Source organism: Apis mellifera, linkage group LG3 (genome assembly GCF_003254395.2).
Source record: "Apis mellifera strain DH4 linkage group LG3, Amel_HAv3.1, whole genome shotgun sequence".
Classification (NCBI taxonomy): Eukaryota; Metazoa; Arthropoda; class Insecta; order Hymenoptera; family Apidae; genus Apis; species Apis mellifera.
In genome coordinates, this window is record NC_037640.1 from 10,936,694 (window position 1) to 10,960,055 (window position 23,362).

General features: G+C 43.1%; 1 protein-coding gene across 1 annotated transcript in view; it reads right to left on the reverse strand.

Annotated features, from left to right (window-relative positions):
• Positions 1-23,362, reverse strand: part of LOC413289 (neurogenic locus Notch protein) — a 214,315-nt gene that overhangs the window by 101,786 nt on the left and 89,167 nt on the right. Inside the window, 1 exon segment of the mRNA XM_006567988.3 lies at positions 19,159-19,292. Coding sequence (XP_006568051.2) covers positions 19,159-19,292 — 134 coding nt within the window.

The following is a 23,362-nucleotide window of genomic DNA, read 5'->3' on the forward strand; positions in this document are numbered from 1 at the left end:
TACCGATTTGCATGGCTTTGGGAACGAGCAAGAAACGTACACGGCCGGCAATTACTCCCCCTCGATACAAAATTCGATCCCGCTGATAAAGCAGAGTGATCTTTGAAAAAAAAAAAATATGTAATCCTGATCGAGGACTTGGCTCATTCTAAATTACATTCGATCACGAGCTGGCAAGATTTTTATTCATATATATATAATCGAAGTCTTGCGTCGAAATATTATTTGATCATTTGATACATCGAGGCGCGTGTGAGAGAGCATAGAAGTTGGAGAAATCGAATGGGTTTTCTTCGAGTTCACGCGTGCACGCACGCGAAGGTCACACGCGGGACGTTTAGAGAGAGAGAGAGGGAGGGAGGAAGGAAAGGTTGAGAAAGGTGAAGGATCGGGACGGAGGAGGGAAAGAGACGCGTTTCTCCTCGAACGCGTGGCGCGGCTTTGCTCTTGTTGCTCCGTCTCCCTCTCTCGTTCTCGCGGCAACAAAACCCCCGTGACTTGCACAAGTTGCCCGGGGACCGAACAAAAAGCACTTTGTTCTAAGGTAAACCAACCTTAGGCCGTATGTGCGCGTTCCTTCCAGGCCTACGAGCCTCTCTGACAAAGAGAGGACGAACGAGAGAGAGCGCGCCAACAACCACCGTACTACCTTTCGACTAAGATACGGGAAAAAGCGCGTCGAATCGGCCGGAAATTGTCTACGTCGATTTTTCTTCCCGATGTGCCTCCACGTCCCCTCCTCTCCTCCCGTTCTCCACACTCCGCCTATCCACCCTGTTCGATATGCACCGTCAAACCGTGCAAACCGTATTTGCGCTAAGGTAATTCGTTCGCGGTGAATCGCGCGCAGGAGCCGACAAAGGAGTAGCGAAAAACCGGAATCGCGAGCTCGAGTCCCCGGATTTATTGAAATTACGATGACGCTGCCGCATTATCGTCGCGTAATCTTTCCTTCGAGTGATCACTCCATGTCGTTGCTACCCAACAACGAATATTCGAATATTCTTTAGGTAGGTTCTTAGGTAATAAACGTCCAGTTACTATTTCAATTATTAGTTAAAGAAAAAGTTACGTGATCTCACCGTATTAGAAATATCCTCGTGAAGTGTACGAATATACTTGAATTTCAACAATATACGCGCGTATATATATATATATCCAGAGTTCCACTTTCAGTGCTCGCGTGCAGGATTTACCGTGCAGGAGGAGACGAGGACACTCGTGTATCCGATAACCCAATATCCTATGTGGGTTGTCGCCGTCTCCCGAGAGACTTGGGCCCGCATAAATTTGCATAGAAGCGGCGCGCCCCGCTTCGTTTCGTATCTTTCGTAGAAGAACGGGAGGCACACGTGCACGCGTCGATCCTTCGCGTTTCCAGATAGGAGGAGGGAGGGAGGGAGAGCGCAGGAAGATAGTCGTCGTCGTCGTCCTCGTGCTCCTCGTTTTTTCGCAGCGCGGCGTTTCGAGGCACGTGGTCGGGGACCGCCCTTAATAAGGAGCGCGAAGGCCTCGAGGTAGGCGTGGATTTGTCTCGTTCCAATATCGAACTCGAGCGAGGCGGACCTCCCTTTTTTACCGACGCACGGTATCCTTTGATCCGACTCTCTTTCGCGTGCTGTTGCGCTTTTCGAAACGTTAATTGCGCCCGTTTCTTGGATCGATCGGTTTCTTCGGCGCGGAGGAGAGGGGAAAGGAGGGACGAAAAAGCTTTCTTCGTTCAATTTCTCGATAATAATAATAATGATAATGATTTTTTTTACAGTTTAATTTTTCATTATAGTTTCTCGACGAGTTGGAGAAAAAAAGCAGCTCTCTCTCTTACGAGTTCTTTTTACGAGTTCTGGAATTAATAGAAGCAAAAACAATTACGAAAATTCCGTGACGGAAGTAACAAAACACACGTGCTTTCTTCACATTCACGTTTATCAATCCTCCATCACGTATCGTTACGTTAAATCACAGATAAGGAGGGTTAACGAGGCGGGCTGCCCACGCGTCGTAATTTAAATTCGTGTCACTAGCCGGCGCAACGAAATATCCGAGGGGGGGAAAAAGAAGAAGAAGAAGAAGAAGAAGAAGAAGAAGAAGAAGGGGAAAAAAAAGAATCATACGCGTGGATTCCATCATGCATGGACGCGATCGAGTATCGTAAAAGGTTCGAGAGACTCCCTTGTCGTCGAGGTTTTGTTCCCTCGATACGCTCGGCGGGACATTTAAGGAAGTTCGTGTCCCGGCCAACGTCGGTCGATTAAAGAAACCAGCCAGAAAGAAGGTGGAGAAGGTAGAGAGAGAGAGAAAAAAAGAGAGAGAAAAGAAAAAAAGGGGGGAAGAAGAAAAAAGGAAAGAAAGGAGGGAAAAAGGAAAAAATATATATATATACATATATATAGGAGGCTCTAAAGCGTATGAGCCGAGAGCTGGCGTGGTGTAATGGGTGGTGCACGGTGGTTCCACCTACAAAAGGGGCTTAATGGCGCCGCCCGTGGCCATTTACGAGTGACTTACGCGTTCACGCGTAATAAATAAATCTATGCAACGCATTATACGCCACGGTTCCCGGTGTCAGGCCCGGTGATTAATGCCGCACCGTGTTCACGATCCGGAGGTGTTCGTGCGTTCGCGTGTCTCTCCCTCCAAACCATCCTTTTTTTACCCCGAAATACTCGGATAGGTGTTATTGTCCAACGCTTCTCGGAAAAATATCGAATTCATCGTATACGGAATTCACTGGAAATTTTCACTCTCGAAAATTGAGAAAGTTAAAATATACACAGTATTTTAACTTACAGTCGTCGTAAGCCTGGTTTTATCGCCATTTCAATTGTCAACTCGTTCCAACTCATTCAAGAAATATTCGCATCGATTAAATACTCATCAGTGGAGTATAGTAATAAGATTGCCAGGAAATCTTGGATCTTACGAAGAATGTCAAAGAATAAATATCTTAGCCTAGAACCTAGGATCATTTTTTTTTCTCTTCTCCTGGCTTCGAGCATAATTCGGTAGCAGAGGGAAAATAATAAAGGCGAGCCAGCTAGAAATTTCCATAATGCCGACCGTTGTCGGTATCTTCGAGGGACAGAGGGAGAGAGAAGGGTGAAGAAAAAAAGGCAATAGCCGGGCCCTTCCTTTGGCTTCCTTTCTTTTTTCTCCCCCCATGTGTCCTTTCTCTCCTTCAAAACCCTCCCTGCATTCTTCGACGATTCCTTCTCGTCAATATTTAAAGATTCCTTCGATCCTTGAAGATATCGATTCCCTTTGAGCCACGTTGCGGTTTCCAGGAATTTCCATCTCCCAATTTTTACGATCAAATATCACTAAAGAGGCAACCGTGTCGCCTCGTTTCGAATTTATTTACTCGTCAAAAACATCCTTAATCTCGTTATGACACGACGAACATACTTCTCCCTTATCTCTCTCTCTCTCTCTCTCCTTCTCGTAATTAATAGCTCGCGATCCGATCAACGGCCAAAGTTTTTTCCCCTCAAAAGGGGAACTACAACCGCGGGAAAGTATGCGAGCGTTGCTCAAACGGGTGACCCAATACACGAGGATCGAGAGACATTGTAGGAGGCAAAAAGAAGAAAAAGAAGAAGATCCTCATTCCGCGAACTTGTAAACGAAACCGCGGATCGCAAATGGAGAAACAGAAAACGCAAGCACCACGAACATACATATACACGTTGTCTAACCCTCGGTTAGGGCAGTACCTTTACCTCGCCCTCGGGAAGAAGAGTAGGGGGCAGTAGGAAAAAACGTACGGTAATTAAGGAAGATAGGAATCGCCTCTTAAATCGCCTCTTAACCGCCGCGAGTCCACCTCCTCCTTCGTTCGTGGGTAACCTCTTGGATAACTACCTCCTTCCTTATCCTCCTCCTCCTCCTCCTTCTCTTGCTTCGAGGCTACTCACGCCGCTACTAGAGATATCTGCATCTCGGAAGTGGTTGCCCCTGTCCCCTGCACACGGCAAATAAATCAGATCGTCGCACGGAGCGTCGCCGGTCTTATTTATACGACCAAAAGAAGAGAGAGAGAGGGAGGGAGAGATGGAGGCATAGGTGGACAACACACAACCCGCGTGCAGTATCCTGTACACGCGGGATACACCTCCTACATACGCGCGTGGGTTTAGAAAGCACCGTTACCGAGACCAACCAGAAGAAATTCCATCTGTCTCCTCGAGGCGGAGGATGGAATTGGACGGTTTCGAGGATCCACGCGGGGAATCCGATGGATGGCCTCGATTAAAATTAATAACCACCTTCTGCCTGCCCTCCTCTGCTTCCACGCTGCCTAACGAGCCTATTCCTCTTCCCTTCCTCGGAGGTGTTCACTTCTACTCTGTGTGGTGGCTCACCTCCACCCTGTTCCTTTTAAATATGGAATATGTTTATGTATCGAATGGAATGTGTTTCTTTCCCGAGGAACGTAGAAGGAAAAAGTTTTTGCGTGATTATGAAAGAGGAATAGAATAGAATATGGTTTGCTTGCTCTCTTTCCTGGAAGAATTTCGGATACAACGAGAAAGATTGTTAAAAGAAGAAGCTTTTCTCTTGCATTTCTAGATTCGAAAAAGGGGAAGAGGTTGGAGGCATAAGATTGTCGGATAAAATAGGGTGCGAGGTGACGCGTCAATTATAGTCGGTGGAGGAGGATGTTTTCGGGCGATTTAAACGGAGATCCCTTCTCTGCTCCTCTTATTTCCTTCCAGAAACTTTCGCGAAAAAAAGAGGAGTTTGAGAAGGAAGAGGGGGGAAAAAGGAGCGGTTGGAAGAGAGCGGCTGGAATATTCCCCTATCTTGGGTTTCGGGGTCAGAATCGTGTTCCAATTAGATGCCACGACCAGACTCCTCGCATTTTTCACCTTCGTGTCCACCTTCTTCGTCCACCCTCCCTCCCGGAGCTCGCAACCCCAAACGAACGGATCCCTCCTCGCTTCTAATAGGGGCTGCACACTTATAAAACCCAGATACCGATGTTGCATGCGGGTTATATAATGCATCGAGCGGCAAATACGTGAGCGTGCATTTTACCGGTAGCCAGCCAAGGGTCATTAGTGTCTCGTGTACCGTGTACCCGTCGACCCTTGCTTCTGGGCGAATAAAAGGGGAGCCAAAGGTAATTAGCCTGGCGATATTAATTTCTGCACGTTTATCGGGGATGATCGGGTTGCCGAAGAATCAACGAATCCTGGTTTCCAACAATTGGAATGTGGAAATTTCCGCTCGATTTTTCTGATTTCTAGAAACGCGTCTCCTCGAAGGAAAGAAAATTGTATCAACGAGATCGTGCGAAGGGGGATTCGACAATGGCTGCTTCGTTAAATCGAGACTTAATTTTGTTAATTAACCGAGTATCGTAACACCGACTTCCGTTTCTACATTCATTCGCGGATCATACCCGTTCCCATTCTCGCCCTTCGCTTTCTCACAAGCCTCGAAACGTATCTTCCTTCGTTTCGAGGAAAATTTCGCCGATGAAAAGAGGTTTCTATTTTTCCGATCGAGGGGAGATGAAAGGAAAATTGAAATCGAGTCGAGCGAGTTCAAAGTTTTTCTAAATTGCAAACCGATTGTCCGAGCCCTATTTTTTTTCTTTTTCTTTTTTCTTTTCTTCCAACCGCGATAATTATCGCGATCCGCCAATTAGCGGCGGCATCGAACTTTTTCTCATGGGCGAACGTTATGGCTCGCCAATTACGCGAGAAGCCTCTTCCCACACCGTCCCTATTGCGATAGATCGTTCTCCGACTCGTTTACTTCTCACACGCGCCTCTTATCATTTTTTTTTTTTTTTTTATTAATTAATCAACCGAGGAAAAATTAAAAAGTAAAATGATAAACCATTTCCACGTTGTTCTAGAAAAATCTTTTTTTTTTTTTGTTTCACTTATTCACGAGACATCGTCCATTTAATTAATTAATCAACCGAGGAAAAATTAAAAAGTAAAATGATAAACCATTTCCACGTTGTTCTAGAAAAATCTTTTTTTTTTTTGTTTCACTTATTCACGAGACATCGTCCATTTAATTAATTAATCAACCGAGGAAAAATTAAAAAGTAAAATCATAAATTCCACGTTGTTCTAGAAAAAGATTGTTCGTCTTTGAATTTTTTAAAAAAATCTTTTTTCTTTGTTTCACTTATTCACGAGACATCGTCCGTTTGATTAATTAATCAACCGAGAAAATTAAAAAGTAAAATGATAAATTTCACGTTGTTCTAGAAAGAGCGTTCGTCTTTGAATTTTTTAAAAAAATCTTATTCCTTTTTTTTTGTTCAGTTTTTCACGAGACAGTATCCATTTGATTAATTAATCAACCGAGGAAAAATTGAAAAGTAAAATGAAATACCATTTCCACGTTGTTCTAGAAAAAGATTGTTCGTCTTTGAATTTTTTAAAAAAATCTTATTCCTTTTTTTTTGTTTCACTTATTCACGAGACATTATCCATTTGATTAATTAATCAACCGAGGAAAAATTAAAAAGTAAAATGATAAACCATTTCCACGTTGTTCTAGAAAAATCTTTTTTTTTTTTGTTTCACTTATTCACGAAATATCGTCCATTTGATTAATTAATCAACCGAGGAAAAATTAAAAAGTAAAATCATAAATTCCACATTGTTCTAGAAAAATCTTTTTTTTTTGTTTCACTTATTCAGAGACAGTATCCATTTGATTAATTAATCAACCGAGGAAAAATTAAAAAGTAAAATTATTCTAGAAAAAGATTGTTCGTCTTTGAATTTTTTACAAAAATCTTTTTTCTTTGTTTCACTTATTCACGAGACATTTGATCCTGTATCGAATCGGAGAGATTCGATTATGGCAAGAAAGTTTCCTCTGCTTGCTACATCGTACGTGTCTAATACACGGGAAAGACACGTGCAAGACGAACCATCAGTCACCACCAACTCGGCCCCGTAACGAATGAAAAGCAAAAGAAAAATGGAGTCACGCAAGCCGACACAAGAGTGGCCGCTAACGAGGCACAATGGAAAGCAGGGATGATAACAACAAATGAGCTAAGAAAAGGCGAGCGACTCTATTCAACGAAAATCCTCTCTCTCATTCAATCGGCTTAACGAATCGCCGACCGTGACCACCACGCGATTAGACGCCAACACTCTTCCAGACGACAGGAAATCGCTCATTGGCACGATCTAATCCGCCAAAAGAAGAAGAAGAAGAAGAAGAAATAAAGAAACGGCTCTTATGCCTTAGCCCGTAAAATTCGATCGGAGGCTTTGATTCGAGGCGAAAAAGAAAACACCGATATCTCGTTAACGAAAAGATTCTTTTCCCCTTTAAGAGAGAGAGAAAGCTTCCTTGTAACGCGTCTCCTCGCGCGGGGATGAGGAATTTACGAGCAGGAAGCTCGCCGTGGAATGTGTTCACGCCGCGGAGAATTGCGTGGGGAATGATAACGCGATAAACCGTCACGATTCATCAACCGGTGATTAACATCTATCCCCACATCGAAATTTGTAATTGGATACATTACGACCGCGTAATCTCGCGCGAAAATGCAATTTTCTTCGACCAAGAACGTAAGTGAAAAGGAAAATTATTAATCCACCCATTCAAATCCTAGAATTCATAGCCATAGTACAAACGTATCGTGGAAACTTTCGAAAAATAAATTGTCTCGAGACAATCTCTTTGGAACGTTTGAATGGAGAGTTTAGATCTCGATGAAGAAAAGTACATCTCGAAATAGGACGCAACGAATTTGTAACGAAGCGGTTGGTATGGCGCGATTAAAGAGAGTTACGATTCCTTCTGCCCATTCCTGGGGACACGCGGATGAATCACGCGCGTTTCAACCACGACGATTTGTTAAACGTCCCTGCCAGAGGAGAGAGAGAGAGATAGAAGAGGTCTGATTAACAGTCGCAGCTGCGTGCAACGCGTGATCGCTGCCGTTCGATTTGCCCGTTTTAAGAAATCCTCGAGAATTCCTCTCCATCGCCGAAATAAAAGAATCTCGTCTTATCACGACTTCTCCTATCTATGATGTTATACATCGATTAATTTTAAATTAATTTCCATTAAAATCAGGAAGATTAGAAGAAGAATCGTTTAATTTCGACTCGAAGGGAGAAAAGGAAGGAGGGTGGAAGATGGTCACGTTTACGATTATATCGAAATCGAGAGATGTTCCTCCACTCTAATCTTCTCTCTCCGCGTCGAGATTCTCCTCCTTTCTTACCTGCCTAACGACTCTGCCTATCTCGGCCATCGCGAAATAATGAAATTACGCGAAAAAGGGGACGGATCCTTTTTTTGTTCAGACCACGGATGCTAACGACGCCGTGCTCATAGAAATGGATCCGGCACGGCTAGATCGAGGTTTTATACGAGGAGGGAGCCCGCGGCGAGTGTAATAAAAGAGGGAATAATTTTCGAGTCGCGTTGAACTCGCTTCGAGTGAAACAACCACTTCTTTTTTTTTCGATCGATTCGATCCCTAATTTCGAAAAAAAATTATTCTCGAGTATAAATGAATATCGCTTGATTTATACATCTCCTCACGGAAGGAATAAAAGTGACAATCATCGTAAAGCAAGGAAAGGAAAAAAAGTGTCGAGAAGATGGGCCGATAATAGGGCGAGAAGAAAGGAAAGGAGAGCAAAAGGTTCGCAAGTTTCTCGTTTCGAGGATAATTTGTGGAAGCGATTCGAAGGGGCTTGATGGGGCGTAGAGTCCCGTATCGCAACGACGCTTGCACCGGCATCGAGAAGAGAGGCCGCGCCTCCCTTTGAAAAAGGTTTATGATCCTTTTACGATTGATACAACCGGCCAAGTCCGGCGGAAATGATCTTTCTTCCAAGCGGAATGGTAATACAGGCCGAATGAAATGCCCGCTAATTAGGGGGCAATACGCGGCGCCGTAAATTTTGCCGGGATTCGTTAACAACTTTTAATTTTTCTTTTTTTTTTTTTTTACGATCGATCGAAAAATCAGAGATAAAAGTTACTCTGACCGAGGAAAAGAGATCGAGAAATATTTCGACTCGTTTCCTTTTGTTTCTCGAATGATATTTTTATTTCCCTTCCCACGGATATTATTCTGCAAAACGAAAATTTATCGATGCAAATAATTTATTACGCACAAATGCACGGATCCACGTTAATGAAAGGATCGAAGTTTAATCGTTTTTCACGGATGCAATAATAATATTAATAATGATCGATGTCGGTTCCAAGGCTGGTCTCGAAAAGGAGATGCAACGATGACGCAATTAAAACAAGCACGCGGTGAAAGTAGAGGAAAAGATTCTAGATGGCCGCAATCAAGGATACGCGAAAGTCTAAGGCTTCGTTACGATTCACTACGTCACTTTGACGTGCTTTACGATCCCATCGACGACGTCCGTTTCTCAACCCGTTTCCTTTCCACGTAAATTTGTGTATACGATACCACGAATTGGCATATTCGTATCCTGTCCGCAATTTAAACGCGGCCAATTCATTTCCTCGGATCGAAACATCGTACAACACGTTCCTTCCCCCTTTCGTTACCTTTTTTTCGCTCATCTCGGGAGAGAATTCGCTCGTACAGATTTTTTATTACACTCCGCGAGTCCCAAAGCGAATCCAAGAGATTGCAAGACGAATCGAATTCGACGATATTTCAAAGAGACACGGTTCCTCGACTCGAAAGCAAAAAAGTTTCGAAGACGGAGGGGAGAAGTTTAGGCGAGGCGTAAAGTTACCTTTATGGGAACACGGAGGCAAGGGTCAAGCGACTTCTACCGGGGATGACCCTGGAAACAACGTACCACCAACTTTTACACACCCACACGCGCACCCTTGTTGCGTATGCATATTCGCGAAGAACGCTCGCACGGAGTGGCAGGGAAGGGCGGTTAACTCGCGGTGAGAATTCGAGGAGCCGTGTTCCACGCCTCCCCTCCTCGAGTGCGTGTCATCGCCAATCTTCGTTCTCCAAGCATGAGAAAGTATGAGAGCGTTGTCCAGATGTACAAAATTTGTTTTGATGAAGAATATTATAGAATTTTGCACTTTTGTCTCAATTAAATCCATCAACGTTTTACGTTTGAATTTTATAATCGATATACACGAAAGTGAAATTTTCTCGAGGAAGATTTTTAAATATAATTTATATACATATACATATATATACATAGAGAACTCGGAAAATGATATTACTTACCGTGGAAATAAAACGTGGTAGCCAGGCAGTTAATCATTATTCGCATTAACGGGTAACTGGTATGCGAGTAACGCGTGTGGATGATCGCGGCAACCCGTGCCACCGGCAATCTCCACCGTGTTAACGCTCGCGGCCTGGCCGAGAAAATTGCGCTCGCTCTCGCCATTTGCATATCTCGAACCCGGAAGGAAAGCGGCGTGCTTCGCTCCCTCCTCCACCCCCGTGAATCGAGAATAATTAAAAACGTCGATAAACAACAATATCGACGAGCCACGGATAGATCGAAAGAAAGGAAAAATTAAATTAAAATTCGATAGAATGGATTCTTCGATTATCGATAATGAAGATGTTCGAGACGTGGCTGAACGAAAGAAAGTTAAAGTTTAAGAGAGGCTTTTACGGAGAAATTTGAAAATGATTCAGCCGGTTTACGCAGTAGTTATTATATAAACGCGCTATTAATAGATTGGAAAAGTATTCGAACGCTTATGTGCAATATTATTTAACGTTAATATCTCGTTGGACCATTATTATTACCTTTGTTACCTACCATTATTGCCTTCGTAACGATTAGTCTCGGTCGACGTTCCATGCTGCGAGCAATTTTAAAAATCAAAATGGAATTCCGTATTTCTATAATTTCCTCTTTACGGCATTATAGGATATTTCTGCCTATTCCATAAATTTTGTATATATTCGTATCTATCGTTCGATATTTACATTTATTAATCAAACAAATCCGTAAGAATGGATGATCGATCGAATCGACGACCCGAACGCGCACGGAGAGATCATGCTTGCTTCGAATATACGCATATACGTACGTGCGCGTCTACGCAACTATATTTAATAAAGGAGCGGATAGAAGAAGAGAAGAATCGGAGGAGAACCTGATATGGTAATGGTAAAATATGAAGAGTGAGAGGAGGGTTGGGTTCGAAGATGGTATCGGGAGCGGGGAATAAGAACCGATGGGGAAAAGGAGAAGGGGGCCTTTCGAGAAAAAGGAGGAGAGGAAGAGGAGGAGGAGAAACGAGAATAAGGGGGGCATCGCGGTTCTCCGCGGGTTTACGAGCGAGTCAATGACTCTGTGCCGATCTTCCGTGGGTCCCTGGAACGACTTTCAAAGCGAGCGCGGCAAAGTCTCCTTGTACGGGGTGTGGTCCCCTTTCTATGGAGATCTCCCCTCCCCCCGATCGTTCGTATCGATCGGGCCCATTGTTCCGCAAGGAGGATCCTCTGCATCCGTTTCATTCCGTTTTCGTCACTCTCTTTCGTCCACCCGATTTTAGGTCGATTCTCCAGCGAACCGATACTCGAAAAGAATTCGAATGGATTTCTTTCCCAACTCTGAATGTATACTTTTGATATATGATGCAGCGTTACGAGTAGTATATTATTGTGTGTGTAGATTACGTTTCAACGTGCTCTCCTATCGACACTTTCTCGTCGTTTTACCGTATATACCGGTTGTTGCGTTATTTTTATTATGTAGTTGGAAACCGAACGGATATCTTTACGATGGTAATAAAGGGGTATCCAAGTAGTACGACTCGCAACGTTATTGCCTTTCTGTTGCAATTTCGAAAGTTTCGAGATTCTTTGTCATCGATTCGACGCCGGCCCCCAAACTCGAGTAAAAATCCATTACTCCCCGTCGAGATTATCCCGAATTAAGAAGAGGAACAAAAGAGCATTATCGAAGAACCATCGCGCCACTCCTTCGATCAGCTTCCGACGAATTAGCTTTACAAGCATCGATCTCTCGTTTTGCGATTTTATTTTCCCAAATAACTCTCTCTCTCTCTCGTCGGCTTCGAATCGAATCGGATCTGATCGAAGCCTCCTCTCCCGTTTGCAACACTCGTGCAAATACGCGTCACGTTCAATCGTTATTGAGATTCAACGGATGCATTAAATTAATCCAGATTTATATCCCCGGCAAAAGGGACGAGGGCGCGGTCGATCCACCATCGCTGCTACCACTACTAACCACTCTGTTGCTCCATTGCGTCTCGGTTTACACCGCGTGGGTGTGGATTTATCATTCGAAGAGAGAGAGAGAAGGGGGGATGAGGGATCCGGACAAAGGAGACGACGACGATATATCGTTTTCTCGCGAGAGAGGGAGGGGCAGCAGGGAGGATACTCGCGAGAGAGTATCGAGCGGCACCCGTGGATACATACGGCCCTGCGCCACGGCTCACCTTCTTCCTCCGCCATTATGCGTCGCTCGCCCCGATTTTCGCCCAATTCCCCGGAGGGGCGATTCGAAACGGAAAAGGGTTCGCCCGTCCATCTGTGCGATTCGCACCGAATCGTGGGAAAAATCGGCGCGACTTTCGATCGAACGCTAATGAGATACTCTTGCGATCTTTTATCCAAGTTGGACATATCCTAAAAATCTAACTTATATATATCGAAGATCTTTCTATGCTTGATATTATTCGTTTCAATGAAATTTTCGAAAGTTAAGGGAAAAGATATATATATCGCATCTAAGAATTGCGAATAATCGAAGGAGAACTCTTATCTCTCGCGAGGAGAAAATCGATCGAAGATCTTTCCGTGCTTGAAACTTTGATATTATACGTTTCAATGGGAAAGAAATTTTCGAAACTTCGAAAGGGAAAAGATATATATATCACATCTAAGAATTGCGAATAATCGAGAACTCTTATTTCTCGCGGAGAAAATCGATCGAAGATCTTTCCGTGCTTGAAACTTTGATATTATACGTTTCAATGAAATTTTCGAAAGTTAAGGGAAAAGATATATATATCGCATCTAAGATTTGCGAATAATCGAAGGAGAACTCTTATTTCTCGCGAGGAGAAAATCGATCAGGGAAGAAACAATCGAAGATCTTTCCTTGAAACTTTGATATTATACGTTTCAAAAGGGAAAGAAATTTTCGAAACTTAAGGGAAAAGATATATCGTATCTAAGAATTGCGAATAATCGAAGGAGAACTCTTATCTCTCGCGAGGAGAAAATCAATCGAAGATCTTTCCGTGCTTGAAATTTTGATATTATACGTTTCAATGGGAAAGAAATTTTCGAAACTTAAGGGAAAAGATATATATATTACATCTAAGAATTGCGAATAATCGAAGAAGAACTCTTATCTCTCGCGAGGAGAAAATCGATCAGGGAAGAAACGATCGAAGATCTTTCCTTGAAACTTTGATATTATACGTTTCAATGGGAAAGAAATTTTCGAAACTTAAGGGAAAAGATATATCACATCTAAGAATTGCGAATAATCGAAGAAGAACTCTTATCTCTCGCATAGAGAAAATCGATCAGGGAAGAAACGATCGAAGATCTTTCCTTGAAACTTTGATATTATACGTTTCAATGGGAAAGAAATTTTCGAAACTTAAGGGAAAAGATATATCACATCTAAGAATTGCGAATAATCGAAGGAGAACTCTTATCTCTCGCGACGAGAAAATCGATCTTTCCGTGCTTGAAACTTTGATATTATACGTTTCAATGAAATTTTCGAAACTTAAGGGAAAAGATATATATATCACATCTAAGAATAGTCTTCGAATAATCGAAGGAGAACTCTTATCTCTCGCGAGGAGAAAATCGATCGAAGATTTTTCCGTGTTTGAAACTTTGATATTATTCGTTTCAATGAAATTTTCGAAACTTAAGGGAAAAGATATATATATATCGCATCTAAGAATTGCGAATAATCGAAGGAGAACTCTTATCTCTTGCATGGAGAAAATCGATCAGGGAAGAAACGATCGAAGATCTTTCCTTGAAACTTTGATGTTATACGTTTCAATGGGAAAGAAATTTTCGAAACTTAAGGGAAAAGATATATATAAATACACGTCTAAGAATTGCGAATAATCGAAGGAGAACTCTTATCTCTCGCGAGGAGAAAATCGATCGAAGATCTTTCCTTGAAACTTTGATATTATACGTTTCAAAAGGGAAAGAAATTTTCGAAACTTAAGGGAAAAGATATATATATCTATGTTTAAGAATTGCGAATAATCGAAGGAGAACTCTTATCTTTCGCGGAGAAAATCGATCGAGGAAGAAACGGTTTCTTTCGAGGCGAGGAGGAAGGAACGAAATAGGGGGAGGGAGGTGTTTGGAGGGACACGTATCATCTCGGTCGACTCGAGACAGTGACAGATACCGGTCGTTGTTGTCCGTGGCCGGTTGCAGGCCGGGAAGGGTATCGGTATACCGGTGGCATTTCGTTCTCATAAAAGGCGGCGTGGGCACGATAAATGAGTCCGAGGCGGGGAACTAGGCAAGGCTAGAGCTACCAACGAGTCTCCGTGTCCGGTTATCCGAGTCCTCTCCCGGACTTTGTGAACGTAATAGAACTATTTTCTCGGCGGATCGGATATCAAATTTCGTGGCGATCCTTCGCCTCCGCGGCTGGCATCTCCGCCGTGTAAACTTGATCCGTCAACTCGGTAATCGGTTGCCAGAGAAGAAAGGGGAATCGAATTTGTCGTTCGTTGCGCCGATTTTTCTTTTTCGCGCGACCAGTTTCCCACCAGTTTAGAAAGAATTTTTGATTTTTCGACACAACAGAGTAATGGAAAGAGATGGAAAGAGGATAGTTTTTCCTCCTCGTTTCCAGAGAAATTTACAATTATTCCCGATTATTCGTCTTTTCGATTTCATAACGGTAGTCGTTTATTGGAAAACCGCTACCGACGGCGTCGTATTCCAACTTCACACCTTTCGAACGTGTATATGTATCCATATATATCCCGCCATACGGAAATAACGTTAAAATCACCGGCGATTCTCGTATTAAAGCATTCGTCACAAGGTTCGTTTAATTCCGCGATAATGTCGTATTAACGTCAGAGATGAAAAAGACATCAAACGAAAGACAATCGTTGGAAAACGATTAGACGGAAACGTACCGTGAACACGTTCATTAACGCGTGCCAAATGGTATTCCCGACTGTGCGAAATTTCCAATTCCAATCCACGAAACGAACGAGGCTCGATCGCTTCGTATCGCCGTGCATCGTGTACCGAATCGCTGTGAAAACGATTCGAACGCGAGGAAAGAGAAAGAAAGACAAAGAGGAAGAAAGGAGTACTCCTGGGAGCAAAAGTAAAAAAGTAGATCTCGTACGATGTTGCGCCGACACCGACGCGCCCACCCACGCGTCTGTCACCCATCCGACGAGGGTACGCGAGAAGAAGGAGGCGCGTGGAGAGACAGCGAAGAATAGAGAGAAGAATAGACGACGGTGGACAATGCGAGAGGACACTTGTTGTTGTGTACGGCCATTAATTATTCGAGATGAGACGAGGATGCGCGCGAGGTGTTTTTAATTAGAACCGGTCGGGAACAATGTAATCGCGGAGGTGTCGATAAATTTTCTCGCGAAATAATAATAATAGTGGAGGGGAGAGGAAGGAAGGAAGAATTATCACGTAGGCCATCGCGAGGAGGACACCGGCCGGTGATAAAACTCCGTTGTACCGTTCGCCGGCTGATTGCCAGGGATATTTCGCGTTTCGCCTCCAACGTTTATTGAACCGTCCCCGCCTTTCCGTTACTTCCCGCGCGATTCCCCTCGTTTTATAGAGTTTCAGATTCCTCCAAGCGAGCATTTACGAGGAGGGGCGAATATACGGAGAGGAATCGAGATTGGATCCGAGTTTATGGACAATGGATTAACTTCTTTCAATTAGATTCTTTTACGTTACGACGCGAATATAAGTCGAACGATCTTGCCTGTTATCTGTTCCAACAGTGTGTAATTTCTGTGTAATTGATTTGAACGCGAAAGGAGGGAGGGAAGGAAGTAGCGGATAATGGAATTAAGATCATGCATCCGAGGTGCCGTTACACACGCATCGCTGCGTGTGTAATCCACGATGAAATCAATCACTCGAATAAAGAATATTGGCGACGGAATTAACAATCAACCGTGCGAGCGTAAATAAAACGATTAAAAAAATTATATACGCTTTTTGGAGAAGAAGGAAGGAAGGAAGGGAAAAAAAGGAAAGACACGAACCCCCCGGCGGGACGCGGCGTAGATTGCGACGCGGGTTGCGCAACAACAGCGCCGAGGGTACCAGCCGAGAGGCGACGCGTGTCCCTAACTCGCCCCGCTCTTCCTCCATCCCCCACTACGCACTTTATGCCCGCGTGTTGGCATAAATCAGCTGGAATATAACCGCGGAGTACGTGTTTCCACTTCCAACACGGATCCTCTTCCGCGACGACAACGCTGCTCGGTTAAAATCGATCCCGATCTCGATCGAGCCGAGAAACAATATAAAGGATAGGGAAATTGAATCGAGAGGAAGCAAATCTAATGCTTCTAAGGCTCGCTTCCGATATCCGTTTCCTCTACACGCGACTCTGTAAAATCGGGGGAGGAAGGGAAGCGACTTAATCCGGGGATATCAAGATCGAGGAAGCATGGAAACATCTCTGGTACGAAGGAGGGTAACACGAGAAATAGGAGGAGGCGAGCGTTCTCTCGTTTCAAGCGGAGCGCGATTAATCTACGGGCGTGCGGTTTAATCGTTTAACCGGCGCTCGATGCGGAGCAGTTTCTAATTAGCGGAATGGAAGGAACGGAGGAGGCGTGATCGGATCGTCGGCCCAGGGAAATCTCGCCGAGAAGGTCGTACGAGAAGGGACGACGAGGACGCGCGAAAGAAAACGAGGAAGGAGGAGGAGGGAAGAGCAAGGTGGCTGCAAATTGAACCATTACGATCTACCATGCGACCTACCGAATAGACCTGGAATCTCGAGAGTCTGTATCCGTGTATGTATACATGGCTTCTCCAGAGCTGCAGCCTAGTTCAGGGATAGTTACGACCCTGGAGAAAAAGGCGAAGAAGCTGGCAATTTGCTGAGAAAAGAAAACGCGAGAGAAAGGAAGAACGGGCAGCTCGGTGTTGGAAATTGAACCATTAGAACTGAGAGAGCAAATCATTTGACGAGCGTTCGGTTCTAGGCGGGATACGAGCTCGGTTGTAAATACAGTCGAAATGGTTCTTCCTTGCTCTTTTAGGAGGAAAATGTTAAGGATTGTAACCGAATTCCTCGAGAAGATTGAATAAAATCGGTAAATTTCGAATAATCGTTGGACGAAGAGGTATTGATATAAAAAAAGTACTATAAGACAATAACGATCGAGCGATTCCTTATTATATTAAGAATAGTTATTGTCTCGAAGTGCCATCGTCTCCTAATTTCTAAGGAGCAAGTTGAACGAAGTTGCTCCTCGGTGGCCTTTGAGCGAGCCCGCATTTTACGAGTTTCACCAGAGAAGAGGGGAAATAAAGCGGAAGAATCGACGTAGAAAGGAAATCGGTCGTCGCCTCGAGGACGACGGTGTAAGGCTCGTTAAACGTCTCGAAGGAAGATGGAATGAACGAACGAGGGCATATTCTAACGCGGCTCCGGCAACAGGTAGCTGCTCGGCAAAATGGCGGCCGCGACATAACGTGGCAATTTGTATCGACGATAGGCCGTAAAATTCACGAGGAGCGGCAACGAGTATCATTTTCTTCGCGAGCTCCGCTCGCGAAGCCGCTACCCTTTAATTTCTCCTCTCACCGGCCGAAAACGGATCTTCCTCGTTAACTGGTCAACCACGCTTGCCGAAAAAAACGGATCTCGCTCGCGAGAAATTTATACAAATCGAAACGAAAGAAGATTGATTTCGACTCGAGGGGGAAACGGTAGTCGTCGAAGCGATCGGTGAGAGGATAATCACGAAGGTGGAACACAAGGCGGGTTGTTTAACGGGAAAAGGCGCGCGCGAGCGGAGGCAAAGCGGCGTGAAAGACGAAGGAGGGACGACGGCGGTGGAAAGGTGGGGTCGCCATGGTTGTGGTCCGCCTGGGAACGACAGGACCACGCATTGTGATCCGGCCGTCGAGAAGGCCACGCTAGGCTGACCCTAGGCTTCGCATTAACCGTCCACCGAAGCACGAATGGCCACCACCACCGTCGCCACCACCACCCCGTGTGCCTCGAGTCGTACCTGTTGCACCGGCTAATCATTGCCCCGCGGACGAGCTCTTTTGTCTCCCTTTCTTTTCTTTCTTTTTCCTCCCCCTTGCTGCTCGCCATTCCCGGGACAAGGTTGCGCAACGGGGCCAACCGAGGGACTTTCTTGTCGTCGTAAACAGAGTGGAACGTGGAACGCGGCTTCTTCGAAAAGCGGGGGGAGGGAGTGGAGTAGGGTTTAGGTACCATCGAAGAGTAATCTAAGGGGTCGTTCCCTTCCCACAACTGCATTCCACGAGATTCTTCGCCGAAAAGTTCAAGGAGGAGTCGGTGTCGATCTTTTCAATTCGTGAGAATGACACCGAAAAAACAGTTTCGAGAAGGAGGGGGGAAAGGAGAATTTGTCGCAAGAACGAATCCCATCTGTCTTATGGGAAAATACGATGGAGTTTAAGCGTCGAGGTTTTTTTTTTTTCTTTATCTTGGTTTTTGATTATTAGATGTAAGGTAGTAGTTTAGATAGTTTCGTAGATAAGCGAGGAAAAGTTCGTACGGAGAGGGGGGGAAGGATAATTTCCCATGTATTGTGGGAACTTGGTGGAAATTAAAGGGTACTTCCGCGTTATTATAAGTTAAAAAATTAATGATCGTTCGCGGAGATTTTGATTTGAAGCTCGATAAAAATTCTGAAGGATCGTGTGTTTATATATATATCTTATAAAAAATCGCTGTTACGATATTTCGTTCTGCTTTATGAAGTAATTAAGAAAACTTTTAAGAAGACTCTTTACAGTCCAATTTTTGTCGATAATTTTGACTCGTTTCGGAGCGATTGTTAAATTCGAAAAAAATATTTCGTAACGATGCAAGTATTCGCAAGGGAGGGGATAATTTAGAGAATTCGGTGTATAAGCTGAATCATCGACACCCTCTCTGTAGAATCAACGGGACCATAAATAATTGAAACCGAAGAAACAATTTCAAAACTCACCCTCGGGACAGATGCACTCGTAATCCAAATCGTCGGTCTGGTGACACGTGCCGCCATTTTTACACGGCGATGGGTTGCAGGGAATGTACTCGTTCTCGCAATTTTGGCCAGTGTATCCGCTCGTGCACATGCATCTGTAAGTGAGAAACGACTCGAGTTGAAAAAAAAAACTCTTGCGAATGTGTGAAAATAATACCGATCGATTCGAACGCTGCGATAAAAGTACGATCGACCGAGACGATAAATTATTATTTAATGCCCGTGCGATCGAGTCTTCCATCGTTAATTACGACCCGTGTCATGGATGGAAAGAGAGAAAGAGAGAGGAAGAGAGAAAGGGAACAACCGGCTTCTTTAGATCCATAGAGAAAAGTATAGAACGAATAACGTTGCTCGCTATGAAAGATTTCGTAAGACATTTCGTAGAGAACGATTGCGTGCCGATATTAATATTATAATTTTAAAAATCTTGCGATCGTTGTCTCTGCAATTATTTATTATATTTTTTCGATGTGAAATTTCAAACGAATCCTCCTTCGATGTGAAATAAAAGCTGCGTTAAGAACGGTTTTTAAAACCGCAAGAATATCAATTCGAACAAACGTACAATGGAAACACGAATCATTTCGATCGATTTCTCACAGTTCTCCCATTCATTGACTCTCATCGAGGCAACACGAGACCAACGAACCGCGTTAACTATTGGAACAATCAATATTTATAATACCGGTTCTGCCGTAGCGCCAACTTTTTACGTCCGACATGATGCTTTTTACGCGCATATTTATGCACGTCTATTAGCAAAAATGTGTGAACTACACGAATATTAATATTCAAGATGCTGTTTGAAGTAGATGAATCATAACGAAAAAATTCTAATTCTGATGTAAAATGTAATATTTATAACATGAAATTGAAATTGAAAATAATCTTTTTTAGAATCGTTATTACATTATATCGCGTATTAAACAAAAGTTAATTTCGATATATTATTATAATTTCTTAACTTGAAGTGCATAAATATTAAATCATATTTATACACTCCAAGAATTTGAGATTCATTTATCCTAATAATATGATGAAATTTAATATCTTTGATTATTCTACATCATTGATGAAATATTATACTTTCGATGAGATTTATTTCCTTAGATATTCCTCACTGATAGCATATTAATAACATTTTTTATCTTCAATTTACTATCAGATTTATTGCATTTATTAAACAAAGATACGTATCAAAAAAAATTATTCATTTCAATTATGTATATATATATATATATATATATATATATATATATATATATATATACATAAAACGAAAAGTAGAAAGAAATTAAAAATATAAATAAAGATAAGAAAATCAATATGGCGCCAAGATCATAAAATATACAACGAACTATGAACAAGCGAATTAAAATCTTGATTTGTTCCTAAAAGACTAACTAATATTTAGTAAGCTTCATTATTTAATAGTGATTGAGAAATTGATATTAATAACTGTATTCGCGTTGTTCAAAGCTCATGTTAATAAAATGATTTTAGAAAATTTTAATTAGAAAAGAACGCACCTCGAACTGGCAGCCAGCAAAAGTATCAAGAATACACGCGTGAGATACATTTTCGCACGAAATCGATTCCCTCGAGTCGCAGAAGGATACTCTCCTCATATTTTGACGAAGATACGCCGAGTGTTTACTCCATTTCTAAGAATCACCATCGTCAAAACTGCTTTTTTCTATCAATTTACAGAGCACTGTATCAAAATAAACACATCCACGTACACCTTATACACTGACGCTCACACGATATATGCGCAATTATACGAAATTCACAAGTTCACACGCCGTCGATTGCACTAGTTTTCTATCACAAACTAAAAAGTCGTCGAGTAATAAATATCCAATTGAACGGGGTACAGTTTCTCTAGGAAAAAGCGATACGAGGGGAAAAAATGGCGGCTTTAGCACAGACACTGCTTCTCGATATACAGCCGGTATCGATATTTATCGTTGGATCGATTCTGTCACAGACATATTAGATATTTTCCCTCTCGCGATATATTGAACATTTTCGATACTTCCTCTATCAAGCTTTTCCTTCCTCGAATTTCTTTCTCTACAATTTTTTTTACCATACGCCAAAAAAGAAAACGTTAAAAATTCAACGATAAAGTAGATTAAAATAAAAGAATAGAAAATTGGGCGAGCCGTCGGCGCGTAACGTTCCACACGATTGCACGTAATTGTCTGAATGACCAGATAAAGTCGTCGAAAATTTCACTTGGTAATATCGATGTCACCGATGTATATTTTTCACAGGTTATTCTCACGAAGAGTAGATAGTCAAATAAACTATATGAAGTGTACAACAAAATAAACTATACGTCAACGTTTAAAGGAAAAAAAAAACAAACTCTGTTCACGGAACAGTCAAAAGAAGGAGAGAACGGGATAGATAGCATGATGGTCGAACGAGTCCGCTTGTGAGTGTGTTGTATATCTCTGCCGTTTCTCGTCCCAGAGAGAAACGTGGCCGCTCTTTTCTCACGCTCGTTCGCGTCGCTTTTCGTCGTCGTGGCGCGTTTCACTTCGATCGAAGAATCACCACCATAGAATCCGTGCACTATCGTCCCGAATGATGATCCGTTTTGCGTGACAGTGCGTCGCGAGTGCTTTAAACTCTCTTAAATTCGTTCAAATTGCCTCTATCCTGTGTTACGTCGGATCTCCGACGAACTGCCCATGACGGTTGACCAGAGGGATACGAAGCGTTGCCAAATCTCATTTGTCTCACCGTCGAACTTCTGTCAAGTTATTCATTTTTGCACGCATTTTTCCAATTATTTATATTCCTTATGCACTCTTTCACAAAATCGTCTAGTCCTTTCCGCGTAACTTTTCCCACGAAGCATCGATTATTCCGTAGTATCGGTGGTATTCGATAGTCAAAATTCGTAGAATTATCGAAACACGCTACGCAATACTTGCCGATCTTCTGTTGGAGCAGAGCGCGCCACTTTGAAAATTTCACGAAACCGGATAAAATGATACGTCGCGATACGTAAACTACAGTCACTTACGAAACACTATCGAAACTATGGTAGAATGTCACGTCGCGTAGCCACCTGTTTCGCGCGTATTTTACACAGTCGTTGGTCGACTGAAGGGGTGAATTCGACAGAGATACGCGTAAAACGTGTATCGTCCTCAAACGGCTAGCGACAGACTAACCTTACTTTCGAGTCTGGGCCGTTCAGAGGGCGCCACCGTCACCAGTGACCCTCTCTGCTAGCGTCACTGCCGATTCCCCCCCGTTGGGACGTCGTGACTCCATTTTCCTTCTCCGTTCATTCGGTAGCGTAACTCCGTCTCTCTTTCTTTCGCTCACGCTTGTTAACCAAAGACCCCTCGGCTCGTTCCGTCACCCTTCGTTAGTCTTCGACTATGCTTCGCGTTATCCCACTTTCGCGCACGGCAGCTTCATAAGATCTTTTCGTTTTAGCTACCACCTAGGTCCCTAGGTCGTAGAAACGATGCGGAATCATTGCGTGCATCTCAGGTCTCTGCCCCTGTCCCTCCGCCATCGTCAATAGTATGCAAGAATTTTGCTAATTCGATAGTCACACGATATTCTTTGCGCGTATATGCACGGGCACGAAATTTCTACAGCTTCTTCGCGTTTTTGTCACAACGCGCTAATTGCGTGCAATTTTTTCACGTACGCAGAGACCGTTGCTGAAAGTTTTGCTCGCATCCAGCTAAATAAACGTAGAACATTAACTCTTATTTTTATTACAATTTCACTTGTATTTTTTCACATATTTATTTCATTTCAATTATTATTAAAATCGATAACTCGCTAATAATTTCTTTTCCCGTGTTTTGATCGAACGAAAAGAAAAAAAATTACTTTTATCTTTGAATCTGTATAAATTTCATACGACACCTTAAAAAAAAAATCAGGCTTAATCCGCTCGTATGAATATTTATGTGCCGGTTCGAATAAATAGGCCGGAGGCAGGAGCGTGTCGGAGGCACAAAAATTCCGATTAAATCTTGTTGACCGATCCGCTTAATACGCATCTCCGGCGACAGGAAGATGGCCAATTTTAAAATTTAATTTTCACTTGTTTACACGCATTGTGCGAACGGAATGGCTCGCGGCCATCCTGCAGGCCGAACGATGGGGGGTTCTCAAGGGT